The sequence below is a fragment of the Elaeis guineensis genome, chromosome 7 (genome assembly GCF_000442705.2).
Source record: "Elaeis guineensis isolate ETL-2024a chromosome 7, EG11, whole genome shotgun sequence".
Classification (NCBI taxonomy): domain Eukaryota; kingdom Viridiplantae; phylum Streptophyta; class Magnoliopsida; order Arecales; family Arecaceae; genus Elaeis; species Elaeis guineensis.
Genome location: NC_025999.2, coordinates 43,187,052 through 43,206,975, shown reverse-complemented (window position 1 = coordinate 43,206,975; position 19,924 = coordinate 43,187,052). Strand labels below are relative to the sequence as shown.

The 19,924-nt window shown below is 43.8% G+C and overlaps 2 protein-coding genes across 2 annotated transcripts in view; both read right to left on the bottom strand.

Moving 5' to 3' along the window:
* The window catches only part of LOC140859195 (mRNA cap guanine-N(7) methyltransferase 2-like), a 36,126-nt gene extending 19,029 nt beyond the window's left edge, over window positions 1–17,097 (bottom strand). The window contains exons 1-3 of the mRNA XM_073260828.1: window positions 16,946–17,097; window positions 16,478–16,570; window positions 16,304–16,372 (exon numbers count right to left, since the gene is read on the bottom strand). Coding sequence (XP_073116929.1) covers window positions 16,304–16,338 — 35 coding nt within the window. The 5' untranslated portion in view covers window positions 16,339–16,372; window positions 16,478–16,570; window positions 16,946–17,097. The remainder of the gene's footprint in view (window positions 1–16,303; window positions 16,373–16,477; window positions 16,571–16,945) is intronic.
* LOC140859237 (uncharacterized) lies at window positions 10,792–13,630 on the bottom strand. The gene is made up of 2 exons (XM_073260913.1): window positions 13,218–13,630; window positions 10,792–13,129 (listed from the first exon to the last, which is right to left on the bottom strand). The coding sequence occupies exon 2, from the start codon at window positions 12,355–12,357 to the stop codon at window positions 11,674–11,676; it is 684 nt and encodes a 227-aa protein (XP_073117014.1). The 5' UTR covers window positions 12,358–13,129; window positions 13,218–13,630; the 3' UTR covers window positions 10,792–11,673.
* Window positions 17,098–19,924: the final 2,827 nt, after the last annotated feature.

Here is a 19,924-nt window from a genome sequence, read left to right as displayed (position 1 = left end):
AAGCCGATTCGAGCGCATATCCCCAGAGGGAGATCGGCAGACCAGCAAACCCCATCATGGATCGAACCATGTCTAACAGGGTCCGATTTCTCCTTTCAGACACACCATTATGCTGTGGTGTTCCAGAAGGAGTCCACTGAGAGAGAATCCCATTCTCCCCTAGATACGTCAGAAACTCATTGGAAAGGTATTCACCTCCTCAATCAGATCGAAGAGTTTTAATACACTTCCCAGTTTGTTTTTCTACCTCATTTCGGAATAGTTTGAACATTTCAAATGATTCCGACTTATGCTTCATTAAATAGACATACCCATACCTAGATAGGTCGTCTGTGAAGGTTATGAAGTAGAAAAATCCACCTCTTGCACTTGAGCTCATGGGTCCACATACATCAGAATGTACTAGACCTAAGAGTTCACTGGCTCGCTCACCTTTTCCAGTAAAAGGTGACTTGATCATCTTCCCAAGAAGACAGGACTCACAGGTTGGAAGTGATTCACAATCACTAACTTCAAGAATTCCTTCTTGAGCCAACCTGTTTATCCTGTTCTTATTGATATGACCTAGCCTACAGTGCCAAAGGTAGACTTCTGACACATTATCTATTCTAGAGCGTTTACCGAATTTTTGAACCACATTAACAGGCTGTGATAGTAAGTAAATTCTATTATTTAATTGTCCAACAAATATTGTAACACCATTCAAAATGATATTGCAAATATTTTTTTTTATTAAAAAATCATAACCGTACATGACCAAAAGGCCTACAGAAACAATATTTAATAAAAAACTTGGACAATAATGACATTCACTCAGAATTACATTACGAGAATTGATTACAAGACTCATGATTCCTAAAGCTAGAACTGGAACTTTGCTTCCATCTCCAACATTCAGGAACCTCTCGCCTTCATCAAATCTCCTACTGACCTGCAGACCCTGCACGAATTACAAATATGATAAGGGTTTCCGGTATCCAATACCCAGGCAGTAGTATCACAAATCGAAAAGTTGCAAGGAGTTATCATATAATTACCTTGCTTCTTCTTTGGCCTGTTCGGGTCCAGGGAGGCAATGTATCGAGGACAGTTCCTCTTCCAATGCCCGTGCTTCTTGCAAAAGAAGCACTCCGCCTGGCTCTGGTCGTGCTTGCGCTTCTTGGTCTGACCCCGTGCTACTGTCCCAGCATGAGATTGCACCTTCTTATTTTTCTTCTTCTTGTTCTTCTTCCCCTTCCCAAAGGGTTGACGACGAGAAGAAGACCCTCCCACTACATTCACCGACTCTTATGGAGTTAGTGATCCTTCTCAAAGTTCTGCAGCAACCCCAACAATCCATGGTAATTTACTGCAGGCTTTGTCATTCGAAAATGAGTAAGGAATGGGAGGAAGGACTTGGGCAAGGAATTAAGGATCGCATCCTTACCGAGCTGCTCGTGCAGAGGAAAGCCCAATTTGCTTAGGCGCTCAATCATCTCGATCATGTACAGTACATGATCAGTGACTGAGGCCCCATCCCTCATCCGAGCATTGAAAATGGCACAACTAATTTTGTGCCTTTCAACGTCGTCAGGCGTGCCAAAGGAGTCATTCAACATTTGAAGCATCTCCTGTGGCTGGGCGTTCTCAAACCTTCGGCTGAACTCGTCATTCATTGCTGCCAGCATAATACATCGAACGGTGGTGCGGTCATTGAGCCACTTCAAGTAAGTGTCTCGGATCGCCTTACTAGCGTTCGGAGCTGGCTCCTCAGATGCTGGATCCGTTACTACATAAAGGATCCGCTCATGCTCAAGGACGATTTTCAATTTTCGATACCAGCTATCGAAATTGAGTCCCATGAGCTTGTCATTATCTAATAATGACCGGAGCGACAGGGCAGTGGCCATAGCTGCTTAAAGGAAAACGAGACCTCTATTAGTACATAAATTAATACTAAAGACTTGGATTTTAGTCTAAAGTTTTTCCCAATATTTTTACGAACTGGTAGCCTCATCCTCCAATTCGAGGAATTACTTTAATTCCTTAATGGGTACTAGAATCCACACAGACTACACACGAGCCCAACTTTGGTTGGTCAACCCATGTGCATCTATGGGTAGGTTCTTAACCAGTTGTTTCTCTAAACAACTTCTAGTAATTGATTTTTGCCCCAGAACCTAATCAGTAGGCTTTGGCCTCCACTGAAAAGATCTGGTTAGGTCCAACCATTAACATGACTTAATTTAGTGAATCAGACCAATAAATGATCAGGCCCGACTTTGGCCAGCCAACCTAACCACCATCAGAAAGACTCAATCAAATTATCATATTATGAATAATAATTCCATTAGCCAATGAGCACCAGGCCTTTGGGCCTCCAATGATCATTGAACTAATGGACTCATTATCATTCACTTAATGGGAGGCTATGACTTAGTTATCATTATAACTTAATCATTTTAGGGACCTAATAATTTTGAGGATTTTATTAAAGAATAGTAGAGAAGATATCATCCAGCCAATTTCAATCCTCCCACTGACTTCATCAAGTCAGATTAAAAAAAAAAATTAATTAAAGCTGGCATTAGGAGTACCTAAATCAGTCACACTGATTTACCTAATGACATGGGTGAGCTCTAATCACCAAGTGATCTAATCAAAATCTAACTTACCAGATTGGCCAGGTAAGTGAGATCAGTGGTGGGGATTTGCCATTAACTCGTCAATGATCGAATCAATGCGAGTAGCTCCCGCTTAAGAACCACTGGTCAAAACTGCCGAACTTACCTTAGACACCAACCAGTTCATTAGTTTTAATTTTGATCAACTTAGTAAATAGGGCTCCACCGCGTAGCCATGAATTAAGTCCATCTTGGTCTAGTTAAAGACATGGACCCATTCAACTACAACTATTGAAGTTGAGTCTAGAGTATCCTTGACCTAATCTAATTCAACTTTTGATTAGATTTGACCAATTACTCCATTTAGTCCATTTTTTAAACTAACCTTAGGTCTAACCCAATTATGGACCTAATTCATCTAACCCATTGACCCACAAGTTTATGCAATTATCTTAGGTCTTAATTTATAATTCTAGACCTACTAGACAACACTTAATTCTTTTAATTAAGTACTTGGGCTGATGGGTCAGGGTTTGACATTTCGAAAATAATTTTCAAATTTGAAAGATTTTATTTTCTGTTCACCAAATGTGTTAACTCATTTCACAAACGGGTCAGCACATTTCATAAACAGCAATTCTATTGTTCATTTCATAACAGAAAATAACTCAAAATAAATCATAAATTTTCTTTTAGATCTAATCTAACACATTCATGATAAATTTCTTAATTAAATCCTTTCGCAGCTTCATCGGCATGGGATATAATTGCATCGGCACCCCTACCGCCATAGGAGACCCCATCGAATGGGAAGAGAGGGCCTTTAAACCCTACTTTTCTCCTATGACCGGACGGCCATGGCAACCAACCCAATTAGATTACTTGCTCCTTGGATCAAGTATATCTAAATATACCAATTTCAAAATTTAAATTTTGAATTTCAAATTTCAAATTTCAAATTTCAAATTTTAAATTTCAAATTTGAGATTTCAACCAAATTTCAAATTTCGAATTTCCAATCTTTGAATTTTAAATTTTGAATTTTGAATTTCAAATTTCAAATTTCGAATTTCAAATTTCAAATTTGAGATTTCAACCAAATTTCAAATTTTGAATTTTGAATTTCAAATTTCGAATTTCAAATTTCAAATTTCAAATTTCAAATTTCAAATTTCAAATTTCAAATTTCAAATTTGAGATTTCAACCAAATTTCAAATTTCAAATTTTGAATTTCAAATTTGAAACTTCTAACAAATTTCAAATTTCAAATTTCAAATTTCAAATCTTTTTGAATTTCGAATTTTGAATTTTGAATTTCAAATTTAAACTTATAGATTACACCTTAATCTACGCATGCATATGTATATCATATTCTAGAACCTGGCTCTGATACCATTTGAAGCGAAAATTTAGTGCAGGGGCAAAATGGTAATTTTAAAACTTTTTCAAAATTACTATTTTACAGCGGAATTATTAATTAATCTCATTAATTAATACTAATTAACCCTACACTAGGATCTAAATATGATACAACAGCATGCATTTAAATTTGAAATTCAAATTTGAATCAGTAAACGTTTTACAGTACTGTGTTCAGAACACATCACCTTTTTGCGGATAGTCGATCACCGCAATCTGATCACCGTCGGGGGCTCTGATCGTCACGTCGCAGCCACACAAATGTCTGGCCTCTGCGGATCGTCCACACGAAGCTTCCGTCTGATCAGCTCCTCACGAATACTAGTTCGTGATTTCACCCTTTTGATGGCAGATGTTGATCGAACTCCTTCGATCGATGTGTGCCGACTTCTCGGACGCTCCGAATCGTCTGCACAGTTGCTTGAGAGGCTGATGGATCTCTCTCTGAAATTTGGTGGACTCACGACACTCGTGGCACACCAATCTCACTTCCCGAACCCTAGGTAGAAACCCTAGGGTACATACCAAAAATCCTGCGCTCAATTTTCTCTCTTTTCTTTCTTTTTCTCTCGGAAGGTTTTGGACCTTCACCTTGCGCAGAAGCCTTCCTCACGCCCCAAAGTTTCTCTCTTAAAATTTTTACGCACGTCCCATTTTTCTCCTCTTTTTAAAACAACGTCGAACGTGTCTTATCCGCGTGAGAGGATAAAGACAAGAGGTTACACATTTGAATTCAAATCAAATTTGAATTCAAACGAAAACCAACTTATCCCTATCCTTTTGGGCGTGAGAAGAGAAGGGGCGTGGCTCTTTGTGCGTGGAAAATATTTCACGAGAAACCTTTTCTCGTGTAAGTAATGTGGCGTACAAAATGGATAAGGATGAAAGGGCAAGTGATAAGTTATCCATTCAAATTCAAACATGCTTTGAATTTGAATGGCTAACTAATTATTTTATCCATCCATATGGCGCACAAATGAGGGCGTGGGGAAGGGTTTTGCGTGAGAAAAATTTCACGAGAAGTTTTCTTCTCGTGAATTCAAATGGGTGCAAGGAAGTTGGGTATCGCAGGGAATTTAAAACAAGGTGGTTTGATTCAAATTGAGCCAACCTAGTTTAAAATAGGTTAAGCACAATTAGACCAGATTAAACCCAACATAATTAGGCTTAATTAGGCTCAATAAAATCCTAATCAAATCAGGAATTAACTAAACCTAACCCCTGATCAAATCAGGGACTAAACCACCTTAGCGATTAGGTCAACATTTAACCTAATCGGGTCAATCCAAACTGAATCCAATTCAATTGGACTTGATCCAAAAATAATTACTCAATCAAATTGAGTTAATTAGTGATTAAATCACTAATTAAACCTCTCATAAATATTGAGTTCAAATCCAATGGGCAATCAGGCATCAGAGACCATTGATATGAAACCCTGATCAAAGAGTTCAAATTTCAAATTCAAAATTTGAAATTCAAAATTTTGACCCCGGTACCCAAAATATGTGGAACTCATGATTAGAGAATCTTAATTCTCAATCATAGAGTCCCAGATAGATAAGACTCATAATCAGCCATCAGATCAGAAAGGAACCTCTAATGTGTGTAACCCCGCAGGTTCGAACCTAAACCGGTAGCACAGGAATCAATTCCTGTACTAATCGAAGTGACCATCTAGCAATGGTACCCGACGATCGGATAGGTCGAATAATCGCAATCGCAACATTCAGAACCTACGTGAATATGGTTACCGTATAATTCATCCCTTTTGACCCGTGTTTAGGACGACTCAGGGTTAAACTGTCAACCCTGATGATATCATCCGAATCGTGCTCAACTCAATTGTCCTGTGACTCCTCACTAGGACTACCCTGGCCAAGGTTTTGCTAAATTGAAACACGACTGTACACAGCTCCTAAACTGGAGTGGTCAATCCCATCTTGACACACGCACCGACAAGTCAAGTACTTGACTACACCCAGCAACCTTCCGTCACTGAATTAGAAATTCAGGTAGTCCAGTGCCTAAGTGCAGTGAGTTGCTTGCAAGTCACCGTGGCGGTCTCAGGTCGGAGGGACATTTATACCCATATCCCATCGGAGCAAATCTTGACAGCAGAAATAGCTCCGGAGTTGGTCACGTTCAGTGCAGATGTACCATTACATCTCACCTGTATGCCATAGGAGTGTCTCCACACTCTTTGGTTATGAGGACAACCAACCCATATGGCACACAACGACCTATGCTCGATAAACGTTGTCGTCCTTGGTAACAATGTATCATTTGGTCGCGAACATGTTTAAGGACTAAGCGACAAATCCTCCTTTGTCGAGTCTAAATAGTCCTAAGGACTTCACCACAACACAGGAGTTCATTAGAAGATGAAATATTTGTGATGAAAAAATACTAAAATAATTTTTATTTATTTATAATTCATGTACTAATACAAAAGGAGCACAACCGTCAACAGGCTGACGATTGGCTTTGGGACACTATTCCCAACACCTTCTAGACTGCATCCAGACTCCTACGGGAGCCGGACTTCGTCTCCGACTTTAATTGCAGGTAGACTTCATCCGAACTCCTACGGGAGCCGGACTTCGTCTCCAACTCCAACTGCAGGTAGACTTCATCCGGACTCCTACGGGAGCCAGACTTCGTCCCCGACTTCAACTGCAGGTAGACTTCATCCGAACTCCTACGGGAGCCGGACTTCGTCCCCTACTCCGGCTACAGGAAGACTTCGCCCGGACTCCTACGGGAGCCGGACTTCGTCCCCAACTCCAACTGCAGGTAGACTTCATCCGGACTCCTACGGGAGCCGGACTTCGTCCCCGACTCCGACTGCAGGAAGACTTCATCGGACTCCTACGAGAGCCGGACTTCGTCCCTGACTTCAACTGCAGGAAGACTTCATCCGGACTCCTACAGGAGCCGGACTTCGTCCCCGACTTCAACTGCAGGTAGACTTCATCCGGACTCCTACGGGAGCCGGACTTCGTCCCCGACTCCGACTGCAGGAAGACTTCGTCCGGACTCCTACGGGAGCCGGACTTCGTCCCCAACTCCAACTGCAGGTAGACTTCATCCGGACTCCTACGGGAGCCGGACTTCATCTCCAACTCCGGCTGCAGGAAAACTTCATCCGGACTCCTACGAGAGCCGGACTTCATCCCCGACTTCAACTGCAGGAAGACTTCATCCGGACTCCTACGGGAGCTGGACTTCGCCCCCGACTCCAACTGCAGGTAGACTTCGTCCGGGCTCCCACGGGAGCCGGACTTCCGCCCTAAATTCCTGTTGCAGGTAGATCTCACCCCGAACTCCTACAAAGGCCAGACTCCGAGCTTCTACTGCAAGCAACCCACTCCGAGTTTCCGCTACAAACGATCTACTTCAAATTTCTACCACGAGCGGTCCGTGCCGGATTCCCACCGTAAGCCTTCACCCGAGCTTCCATTATGGACGAATTCCTTTCGGATTTCTGTTGCAGACAGGTCTTGGCCGAGACTCCTCGACAAATGATCCCCATCCGGGCTTCTACGGAGATCGGACTCCGACCGAACTTCTATAAGCAGGCAAATGCCGTGCTCACGGAATCCAGTAGCTGGACCCCTCCGGCGGATGAACTCTCCAGCACCATCCGACATCCACCGCCGGTCGACCCTCTGCCGAAGTCTGCGCGAAACCGGACTGCATCTGCGGAAAGCCTCTGATCGAGCTCCTACGGCAAGTGGTCCTCGCCTGCAGCCTTAACGCCCAAGGCACCCAACAGGATTTGCTACATCCGAGCTCCTCTCAGATGGATGGCTACCTCTCTCCGCCAGGCACCTCAACCGAACTTCGGCCGACAGGCCCGGACCCCCTGGCAGGCCACAGTAATGGCCACGACTCTGCTCCACCTCCTGCGACGGATCCCACGCGGCTCCATCACTCCCTGGCAGGCCGCAGTAACGGCCACGACTCTGCTCCACTTCCTGCGACGGATCCCACGTGGCTCCATCACTCCCTGGTAGACCACAGTAATGGCCACGACTCTGCTCCACTTCCTGCGACGGATACCGCACGGCTCCTCCACCCTCTGGCAAGTCGCGACAACGGACGCCGCTCCACTCCCCGCAACAGACTCCACGTGGCAGATCCCGATGATGGCCACGATTCCACTCCACTACTCTTCACAACAAACTCCTCCTGACCCCGAGCGGCCCACTGCCAGACGGTTACAAACATCACTATCAGTCTGTTGCACCCTCCGCTTATAAAAGGGGGACCCCAGATACGTTATTCTCTAAGCTCTAATTTCTATCCCAAAACTCTGCTAAAATTTTCGTTCGAGCACTCCATTCTTGTTGAGGCAGAGAACTGACTTGAGCGTCGGAGGATCTTGCCGGAGCAACCCCAACTCCGATTTAGACTTCCTTTGCAGGTCCCGGCGGCGACCGCGACTCTCTCGACTCCAGCTTCTCCGACGCAGGCGGATTTTTGCACCAACAGGATTGGCGCTAGAGGAAGGGGCCTGTGTCTTCGCAGTACCCTTGTTCTTAAAGGAGCGCTCAACGGGACCGTCTCCGGTCATCTTTTCCGACGTCCTCTCCTCCTTCCCCCACTAGGTCTTCGCCCGATGCCTCCCCGCAAAGCATCCACGCGGCGATCCACGGCCTCCGCGACCAGATCTCAGGCTCCGACCTCACCTCCAGTTTCCCAGTCTCCTCCCCCTCCTCCGGCAACGGCGGTTGGTGCGGAGCAATTCGACCTACTGGTGCAGCAGGTCAGAGGCCTCACTGAAGCTGTGCAGGCCATACAACAGCAGCAGCAGCCGCAGGCATCAGTGCGACTGGAGAGAGCATCGCCAGAACTCCAAAATCCGACGGTAGGACGGGCCACTTGGGCCAGCCGCCCCGTCTTTCCCGAAAAGACGAATCCGAGGGTGGAGAGCCCTCAGTCAGATCACGATTCCACCCCTGGAAGATCTCTACCTCCATTCTGTCAGAAGATCCTCGAGACCCGTAGTCGAGAGGATTTCCTGGACCGGAGGCTCCAGGAGATGAACCGACTGATCGAAGAACGCCACGCTCCCCACGCTTATGGTGAGGACATTTGCACTGACCCTCCCTTTTTTCAAATGATCATGCAGGAACCGATCCCGCTGAACTTCAAGCTCCCTCAGTTTGAAAGCTACGACGGGACTTCGGACCCAGTTGACCACCTGGAGGCCTTCCGGACAATGATGCTGCTTCATGGCGCGCCCGACGCCATCCTGTGCCGAGCTTTCCCATCCACCTTGAAGGGAGCGGCGAGAAATTGGTACTCGATGCTGAAGCCAGGTATCATCTTTTCCTTTGATCAGATGAGCCACCAGTTTGTGGCTCATTTTGTTAGCAGCCGGCGTCCCCGGAGGGGTTCGGAGTCCCTCATCAACATCAAGCAGAGGGAGGGGGAGTCCATTCGGGCTTACGTCAACCGTTTTAATATCGCCGCGTTGGAGGTCCGGAACTTGGACCAATCGGTCGCGATGGCCGCTCTGAAAGGTGGCCTTCAGAAGAACGACCTTCTATTCTCCCTGGAAAAGAAGTACCCCAGGATTTTGCTGATTTGTTGGCTCAGGCCGAGGGGTACGCCCGAGCAGAAGAAGCCTTCAAGATGAAGGACGAGGAGACCACGAGAGAGCGGCAGGCGGAAGACTCGAGTAAGCCCGCAGTCGAGAAAGGGGCGAGAGAAGCTCGGCCGCGTTCTCGGACTCCCCCCGGGCACAAGCGCTCCCAGACTCCTCCCCGAGTGCGCAGACAGAGAAGCTCGGAGCGCCGAGTCCGCCGGGGGTCTCCCCTAGGGAGATTCCGCAGCTATGCCCCCCTCAACGCATCGAAAACCCAGGTGCTGATGGAAGTCAGAGAGCAGCTCCCAAGGCCAGAAAGGATGCGTACGCACCCTAGGAAGCGCAATCCTAATAAGTTCTGCCTCTACCATCGTGACCACGGCCACGACACGAAGGAATGCATTCAGCTCCGAGACGAAATCGAGGAGCTCATCAGACGAGATCGCTCGACAGGTTCATTTGACATCGGCCTGAGGGTAAAGAGGATCGACCAAGGCCCTGCCGCAGCCTGAGCCGCCGAGGAGGGAAGAGCAGCCCGGAGATCGGCCTCCAATTGGGATCATCAACTCCGTCTCTGGAGGACCTTGACAAGAAGCAGACCTTCTACAGCCCTGGGATTTGAAAAACTTGTAAATGTACTGCGAACGACCCCGCTTTAAATCAAGATTCCTTTCAGACTTGCACATCTTTCCCTTTTTGGCATGAACTTGTAACGACAGGGGACGACCCCTTCGGACAATGAAAACAAACCCTAATGTGGGCAAAATTGAAAGTCCGATTATTTTTAGACCGGATGGAGGGAGAGGCCACACAGCGCCCATATGCGCCCCCACAGCCATGTTAGGGACAGGAGGAGAACCTCGCCCTAACATGAGCAAGGTCGAAGGCCCGGTTATATGTAGACCGGATGGGGGGAGAGGCCACACAGCGCCCATATGCGCCCCCACAGCCATGTTAGGGATAGGAGGAGAACCTCGCCCTAACATGAGCAAGGTCGAAGGCCCAGTTATTGGTAGACCGGATGGGGGGAGAGGCCACACAGCACCCATATGCACCCCCACAACCATGTTAGGGACAAGAGGAGAACCTTGTCCTAACATGAGCAAGGTCGAAGGCCCGGTTATTTGTAGACCGGATGGGGGGAGAGGCCACGCAGCGCCCATATGCGTCCCCACAACCATGTTAGGGACAAGAGGAGAACCTCGCCCTAACATGAGCAAGGTCGAAGGCCCGGTTACTTGCAGACCGGATGGGGGGAGAGGCCATACAGCGCCCATACGTGCCCCCGCAGCCCTGTTAGGAACAGAAGGAGAACCTCGTCCTAACCTGAGCTGAAACCGATCACATCAGAAATAGGGAAAAAACCCCATCCTGACACCAATTAAGGTCCGACCATTCGAGACCCGACAAGAAAGAAGAAAACCCTTCGACGGCCCTTCTACGCTACCGCGACTCCGTGAAAAGCTAGGGAGAACCCTTGCCTAAAAGGAGAGAAATGTGAAGGAATAGCGGCGGGCTACCCTAACGAAAAATGGAGGCCAAACTACACTAAAGACACAAAGGACCTCGTCTCCATGAAGGAGGAAGAGAAAGTAAGATCTACGGTCACGAACAAAAAGGCAAATCAACACGGCGATGGCTAGGAGCCTCCAAACGGTGTCGACGCCGAACCAATCAAAAACACAAGAAACTCGGTAATGACGACCTAATACAAAGATGAACAAGGAACCTTCGAACAACATCGACATCGCACGGGACAAAAATGAAAGAAGTCCGGCGAACGACAATTCAACACGACGCACGGGTAAGGTAACAAAGACCTTCTTTTCATTTCATTAGCAAAGTGTGCGTTACAGAGCCTGGAAGGCCGAAAAAAAAAATAAATAATAAGAAACAACAACAAACAAACAACAATAAAAGAAGACACATAGAAGGACAAAAGGCAAAACAGCCCTAAGGGGGCCCGGCTTCCTCCGACTTCAAGCTTTCGGCTTCGATCCTTGTTAGGGAGCGCTTTAAGCTCTCGACTTCCTCTTCCAATTCTTTCTCCCTCATTAGCATCTCCATATATCTCCGATGAAGCCGTGGGCTTTCGTTCTCCGCCTCTCGACGCCTTTTCTTAGGACCTCGGATTCCGCCTCCGCGTCCTTGACCGCCTGCTGCTCGTATACCAGCTGGATCTTCAATTGCTGCAGTTCGGCCTTCCCCTCCCCAAGGGCGACAGATAGCTCTTCTACGGTTCTTCTCAGGGATTGGAGTTCGTCGGGATCCTGAACAGGAGCAAACTGAGCTCCTTCGGCTAGCTGCCTTTGAAGGCAGGCAACCTCGTCGGTCGCCATCCTGAGCTTCCCCCTATAGTCGTCCACCTGCTTGCACCAACCGGCCCAATACTTGTTATAGCTCGCCTCGACATCCTGGAGCTGTTGCTGAAGGTCGGAGAGCTTCTTCGACCATTCCCGATCGCAGTCGGCTCGGGTCGAAAGTCGGGACGAGCTTCCTTCCAACTGGCTAATCCTCTCCTGCGCAGCCGACAGCTCCACTCTGAGAGAGCTGATCTTGGCAGCTTGGGCCCAAGATCGGTCGCTAGCGCGCTTCTTATGTTCCTCGAGCTCCTTCTCGAAGTTCGCTTTCCTCCGGCTGTACTCCATGATCCCCTTCACGTGGAGGTTTCGAAAGTAGGCGGCCTCCGCGGTGGCCTCAGAGTGGCTCTCCCTCAACTTGCGAAGTTCGCCCTCCATCTCCTTCGCCCCTTTTGTTAAATGACGAACTTTCTTCTTCAGACGTTAGATCGTAGACTTCAGCGGAATCCCCTGTGGCAAGGGAAGCGCTTCGACAGGACACTGCCATCGGGAGACAAAAGCATCAAGGTGCATCTCATTGTAGAAAGAAAAACAAAAAAAAGAGAGAGCAGAGTGGAGAAGCCCTCCATAAGGAGGAACCCAATTTTATTGATTGAATGTTTCTTAAAGACAAAAGGGAAAAGAAAAATTGCAATAAAAGAAAAATACAAGGTCAGAGGTCTCAGACCTCTGAAATAGGAGTTGGGGAGCTCGGTGTTCTTGGAAGGGGTGCTGCGGTGGCAATGGCAGTGGGAGAGAGCCCGGCTTCATCTTCAGACGCCTCGTCCAAGAAGCTGAGGTCGAGCTCGAAAAATTTCTTGACCACCTTCTCTTGACAAAGCTCGAACCCTTTGATGAATGCTTCTTGGCCGAACTTGACGTTCAGGTCCCTCATCTCCGCAGAGGCCTTGAACTCCTCCACTGCTAAGACCCTGGCCTCCGAGATCAGAACCGGAATCTGCTCCGTCAAATTTGCGACCTCGGCCTCCGCCTTCCTCACCATCTCCTCCGAGGTCTGCTTTTCTTTCTCAAGGGCCTCTTGGAGGTTGGCTACTTCGACAGCCTTTTCTTTGAGGTGGGCGGCTTCGGCCCGGCAACCCTCCTCCGCCTGGATGGCGTCCCTCCTCGCCCGATTCGTCGCCTCGATGTTGGCAAGAAGCTGGTGTCCGATCTGCAAGGGCGGCTAGGAGGTCAGAACGAAAGTCGAGAAGCTAATTAAATGAAGGTGCGAAGGGAAGGAGGAAAGTGAACCTGTTTACCTCGAGAAAGGATCCTAAAGAGTCCCAAATCCGCTATTCGGGATCGGTGCGAACGATCCTCTGGACGACGTCGGGCAGGATGCAGCCGTCGACCAGCCGCTTTATCAGGTCCTGTCATTAAAGGGGTTCTCCCCTGGCTCTTCCTCGGAACCGTGGGACTCTTCGATGGCGGCTTGGCGGCTACTCACCCTGTGGGCCCCCGAAGCAGGAACCTCAGCGGGAGAACTCCTTGAAGAAGCCCGAGGGGCCGGAGGTTCGGCGTCTGAAGGAACGTCGACCGCGAGGGCCGTCTGGGCAGGCGTGGCCGAGCTCGTCTCCCCCGTTCTGGCCTTCTTTGCCGATCCAGAGGCCGCGGCGCCTTTTCTTTTGTGAGCCTTGAGGCCCCTGGCGAGCATCCGTACTGCTTCGGCGTCCATTCCTTAAAAAAAAAAAAAGAAAGAAAAAAAGAAAGAAAAAAAAGAAGAGAGAGGAAAAAAGATCAGTAATGGAGTGAAAAAGGAAGAAGTGACGCGTAAAAAAAAAAAAAAGAGAGAGAAGAAGAGCGGGAGAAAAGAAAGTGTTCTGATTAATTGGTACATTTGGACTGACATAATCTAATTGGATTAGTTAGGTCATGAATCTTAGTCCACTACTGGCTAGACATGAAATCCAATGGGTCACACACTTAGAGATTTAACCATGGTCTTAATTAGATTTATTGTAAATCCTATGGGTTAAATTAACATGCTAGCACATGAATTAACCCAAGTTCGCAATCGAGTTTAGTCTAAAGTTGTTTGAGCTAACCCTAACCCTTATGCCTTAACCTAATTAGATTAGGTTTAAACCTATGGACTCCTAGGTGGCTTGGTTTATTAGAATGAAAGAGTTTCATTCTAGTCCAACTCTTCCACGCCATTCTCCACGTTAAAATAAAAGCACACATCCTCATTAAGTAACGCCCAGAAAGAAGGGTCCTTCTAGGCTACTCCTCTTAAAAGTCTCTGCCTTATCCTCCCACGCCCCTTATCCCATGCACCATCAAAAGGCATTTAGGAATTTGTGCGCTAAAGTAGAGTCCTGCTTGAAGGCTCTTCCACGCCATAACTATCATACGGTGCTTTAATTATTTGTGGAAACCAAAACATGCACCACGTGAGTTAAATGAAATGCCAAAGGTTGGTGTTTAGCGCCCCTTGGTTTGTTATAAAAAGGAGGCGCTTTTCTGGGATAGGCATGCATTTCCTTAGTGAGTTGGGCATGAGATTGAAAGGAAAAAGAGAGAAAAAATCTAAAAAAAAAAGACAAGAAAAAAGTGAAAGAAAAATAGAAAAAAAAATCAAGAGGAAAAGAAAGACAAGTGTTTGCTAATTCTAAGATTTAGATTATTCAAGAGTTGGATATCTAAATCAGATTAAGGTGTCCAAATCTTTTGAGAAAAGGTTTGTGGTGTGGTTCTGATGGAAGATTCGAAGGCTATCAGGCTGTGGTGCAATCCATTCTTGAGAAGAAAAATTGATAGTGACTTATGAAGAAGGCTGCAGCACTACATCAAAATTAAGAAAGACTCTAATCAATCCTATGTGGATCACCGTTGGAGAACATCTACTTTGATGTCTTGTGGAGATCATCTTATCACCGAATCATCATCTTCGAGAAGGTATAACTTGTACCTTGTATGCATGCTTGATTTGTTTGATTGAACTCTACAAGGTAGTCCGAGGGTTTGTGTTCCGATTGTCTTGTTTTAAATGTTTAAACTTTCTTACAAAAATTTTGAAAATCACATTCTGCTGCGCAACTGGAACCCAACACATCTAACAAACATTCATCTGCATTTAATGCAGTCTCTACTAAGGCATAGACTTCTTTTATTCAGCCAGCAATGGGTCCTAAGTACAACTTTAGTGAGTGCATAACCCTGTTACAAAAAGGAACAAATAGGAATAGAATACAAGGAAATAGAAAATAAAGATATTTAGAAGGCGCTATACAACAGCCATCATAATTAGCCAAACAGACAACTGGCTATACAGAGAAGAAGATGTAGGAAATGCCCATTCCATCAATAACCTACTTATTTATATGAATATGAGTGTGCCATGTACGGTTACTGTCTTCTGTGAATTTAGTCTTCTTAATGGCTCAAATCCCCCATGCACATGGGACACTCCTGTCATTAGCTCACCACTTTCTCTATATATGAGTGTGACAAATAAAATTACTATATTAAAAAAAAAAAGAGAACTTGGTCTTGAAAAATCTACAAGTCTGAAATGTATTAATCCATGTGATTTTGGAGTTTGTATTTGATTACACTATTAGCAACCAAATATAATGGAATTTAGGTATATAATTTGTAAAGGATGGTATCGATACGGGATCCGATACCGAGATGGCAAACCTTGTTTTATATATAATTGACTCAAATTTTTTTCTTTCAATCAAGTAAAAGAAATAATTATGACTTTGATGGTTGGACCCGACCTGGATACAACCCGGATCCGAATTTTTTGGGTTGGGGCAAGGTTATACATGGCCCTGACCCGGAATGACCGATTGGATCAAAAATTTTGGTCATGGACCCAACCTAATCTTCTATTGGGTTGGGTCTAGGTTCGACACCAAGACCCGAACAAGGGATTGGATCAGGCCTGGGTCGCTCATGCCCTGGTCCAACCCATCCCATTTGCACCCCTAGATGCGAAGGATCTTATGCTTTTAAGATATGGGCAATACTTGGCTTACTAGGCACAGTAGAGTAAATTATCCTAAACTCCCTCCTACATATTTTCTTTGTAGAGCAGCAGGAGCAAGATTGTATTTAACTATGATATGCTGCAAAAGGTTTCAGTAATCCTAATGTGCTTTAAACCTTACTAGCAAGAACATGGCCAACCTCCATAATTTTATCAGCATTCAATTTGCATCAAATCTGAGAACATACAACAAACATTCAAATAAAAGAATATCAAAATATCACCGTGATTTGCTGAACTATTGATTTGACTTGAACATCAAAATTCACAATACCAAATTCTGCTTTCATGCAAGTCAAAACAAAACTTGCAGATAAAAATTAGAAGATGAAAATAACATAGTGTCACCTGTTATCATCATAAAACTCGGTCAAATTTTGCATCTCCACATATTCCAAACCTGCTTCTCTAGCTAACCTGATTTAGGTTTTATCACAATGAGATCCTTTTAACCTACATCTTGAAGACCTATCCTGGTTTCCAATAATCATAATGCAAACAAAAAAAGGACGTAAATTTAACCTGATTAGGCTTGGAAAGTGGACTAAGCAATGGGTCTCAGAAGTTATGTCATTAGCAAATTTCAGTTGATATTTCTTCCCGAATAAAGGAAACCTGAAAATTTATTTTCATGTAATGGATCAGAAAGCAGGCAATGTGTATTTAATAAAATGGACAAAGAAAAAAGACAGGGAAATGTTATATACATACATACATACATACATATATATATATATACATACATACATACATACATATATATACGTATATATACATATATATACGTATATGTATATATATATATATATGTATATATATATATGTATGTATGTATGTATGTATGTGTGTACGTATATCTGTATAGGTATATACGTATATATGTATATACATATATACGTATGTACCTATACAGATATACATACATACATATGTGTGGGTGGGGGGGGGGGGGTATGTATGTATATATATATATAGATATCATGTTCATACTTCTCTTCCTCAACTTCAAATGTAATGACATAGTTCTCTGAACGTATGCAATTTGGAACTGTGTTTGGCTTCAGACCACTTCCTTTACCATGCGAAGCTTCGACATTCTTCTGATATTTTGTCCTGAGAAATTGGCATGGCTTAGTAACTCGATACAATTAAAAATTGGAAATATAAAAGACACATAGGTCGGAAAGGCTAAACCAGAATAACATAATAGAATACATGAAATGTTTAGAGAAAGTAGAATTAAATCTATCCTAGTATGGCAAAGCTTTCAAAACTCCAATCAACCAACCAAAATAATATGTTTATTGATGTTCAACCTATATAATGATGCAGCAGGATTCAACCCGGAAGGCATCGGGCCAAGGGGGTGGATAGTATCCAAGTACTTATACATTAAACTTTTTAGAGTTTAGTTTCATCAACATAGGATTTAGGAGATGTAATTTGTTCACCACATTGCATAGAAACACCAATGTCTTAACAAAAATAAAACCAAAATGTAATAAACTTAAGTTAATATTTAGAAAGATGGTTAGAAAATGTAATAGCTAACCTTTTTTTTTTTTTGGATATGACTAACAAGCAAGCAGAGTCTTCATCTAGCTTCTCGATTGTAGGTTTTTTTTTTCAGGAATAAACTGATGCAATCAGAACTGAGTGATTAGTGAGAAACTATCTCATGATGCACACAAAAAGATGTGCATTTCCTTAAGAAAATGATCTCTTTATTGACAAGGTTTCCACTTTTCACTAATGCATCCTGTACAATATGACAATCTATACAGACTATGTCATATTATTGGGTTCAAACCTTCTGTATCTAGCATAGATCTGACATCTATGAAAAGCCTATAAGAAAAAGTCCTAGAATAGAAGGGCTTTGAATTTCATGTCCAAAATCTTGTAGCAGATGATATCAACCATAATCATGGGAATCATGTAAATAGATGATTAATCCCTTGGTTTTGTTGTCATGCATCACCTCCAAATAGCTGTTTTGCAAATGCCACATCCTTAAACAATTTCTTAATCTCTTGATAAGCATTTTGGGGATTCGCTAAATTCAAAAGCCCAGGAAATGTAGGGAGAAAAAGAATATCTTCAGCACAACAAATCCATTCAAAAGCAAATCTTACGACCTATTATCAGTATATCTTAAGCTACAACTAATATGACATCCCATTTTAAAAATATATTGATGAAAACTAATCACATATAGAGCACTTAGGTTTTTCAATTTTTCTGGAATGTATTTTAAGTTATCAATGTTATTTGACCTTCCAAGATACATTTTTTAATATTCAGTTTGCAACTAACTGCATAAAGAGGGAATCGATGGTAGAATTGTTTAGTTTAGGCTCAACTGCACTTGAGTGAGGTTAATGATTGTTAAAAGGCAGAAAAGGTTAAGCAAATTTTTGGTATTATGAGGATTAGGTACTTTTTAAAAGGATGGTTGTGTCCTTACCCTTTTCTGCAATCAAGGAAAAAATAAAGTGAAATTGGTTACCCTTATAATCAGGCAAGGTAAACATTAAGGACCAAAAATATGTCAGGAGACTCAGGACTTTTCTTCTTTCCTTTCTCTGGGATCACACGCAACATATCGTGTAGGGCTTGTTTGAGATGTTCCAACTAGATATAGCAAGATCATCAAAGAACAAAGGCAGGAGAAAGGGAGGGAGCAGAAGCCAAAGAGAGAGAGCACGGGGTTTCGCTGGGGTCGATCCCCTATACTCTCCCTTTCCCACTCAAGCTCCCTCCCTCGCTCCCCTCCCTTTCTTCGAGACAATCCCACCAGATCCAACAGGAACTTCCCAAAAATCTGGGATATGATCTCCTTTCTTAAATAACATACTATCATTGTACAAGTCCTAAAGAGAATTTGAGAGGATGCTTATTGCTTCATGACTCTAAAAAAAGATAGTTTAAGAAAATTTTTGAGAAAATTTTATAGAATTTAGTTTATTTTGGTAGAATAAATAAAAGCAAATGTTTCTTCTTCTAAATGTGCATTTCATCTACACTTTTACTAGTACTATTAAAGGCAAACTCTAAAAATTAAATACCCCAATTCTAGGTTCACTCTTTCGCAAAATCTAACTTGATCTACATTTTTACTTTCCTCTCATATATTGATATTTAGATTTTTTTTTTTTTCCCATCTAGTTTTGAGACTCATCATATTAGATCATGATGAACTATATAATTAGCATTACTAGCTTCTATGTATCTTTCTTAGCTTTAACCAATGTCTTTTTGCTCTATCATTAAGCAAGACCTTTCACTATCTTTGGATTCATCAGCAAGGTTCAATTACATGTAACCAGCTTACTGAAAATTCTCCAAGAGCATCTCTAGTAACCCTCTTCATATGCTACCCCATTGAATACCACATTTATCTTTTGTGCAGCTCTTGATTTATGATGGTCCTCCTACACCGTTGTTATTATATGTTTTGCTCTTGAATTCTCACACCTTATTCTAGGGCATATCATTTATATATAAATATTTTACTTCTTGCAAATACATTCACAATGAAGGGCATGCTATGATCTCCCAATTCAGCTGATGATTGTATTCTAGTCTAAAAGCTTTTGCAACATTCTATTCGAAGATAGAAAAGACCTAAAATAAATAACCCTGACTTCATTGAGTTGCCAAAGGTTTCAGTCCTCTGGGATGTGGCTATTTTTCCATGGAAAAGGATGCGCTGCATCCTGACACTTAGGATGGTGGATCCTGTCCCATACTGGTCAATTTCCCAGCTTGTCTATCCAAACACTCGAGATGGTGAGGTGCCTTGCTATCCCACAAGTATTTAAAACCCCAGAGTCATTCTTATGAAAGGGAGTGTTTTGAATCATTATTTTCAGTTTCTTATTTACTGGTTCTTCTTGTTCTTTTTCTCATGGGTTTTCAGTTTTCCAACATTCATCTTGATGAATCGCTGTAAGTATTTTTTTTTTT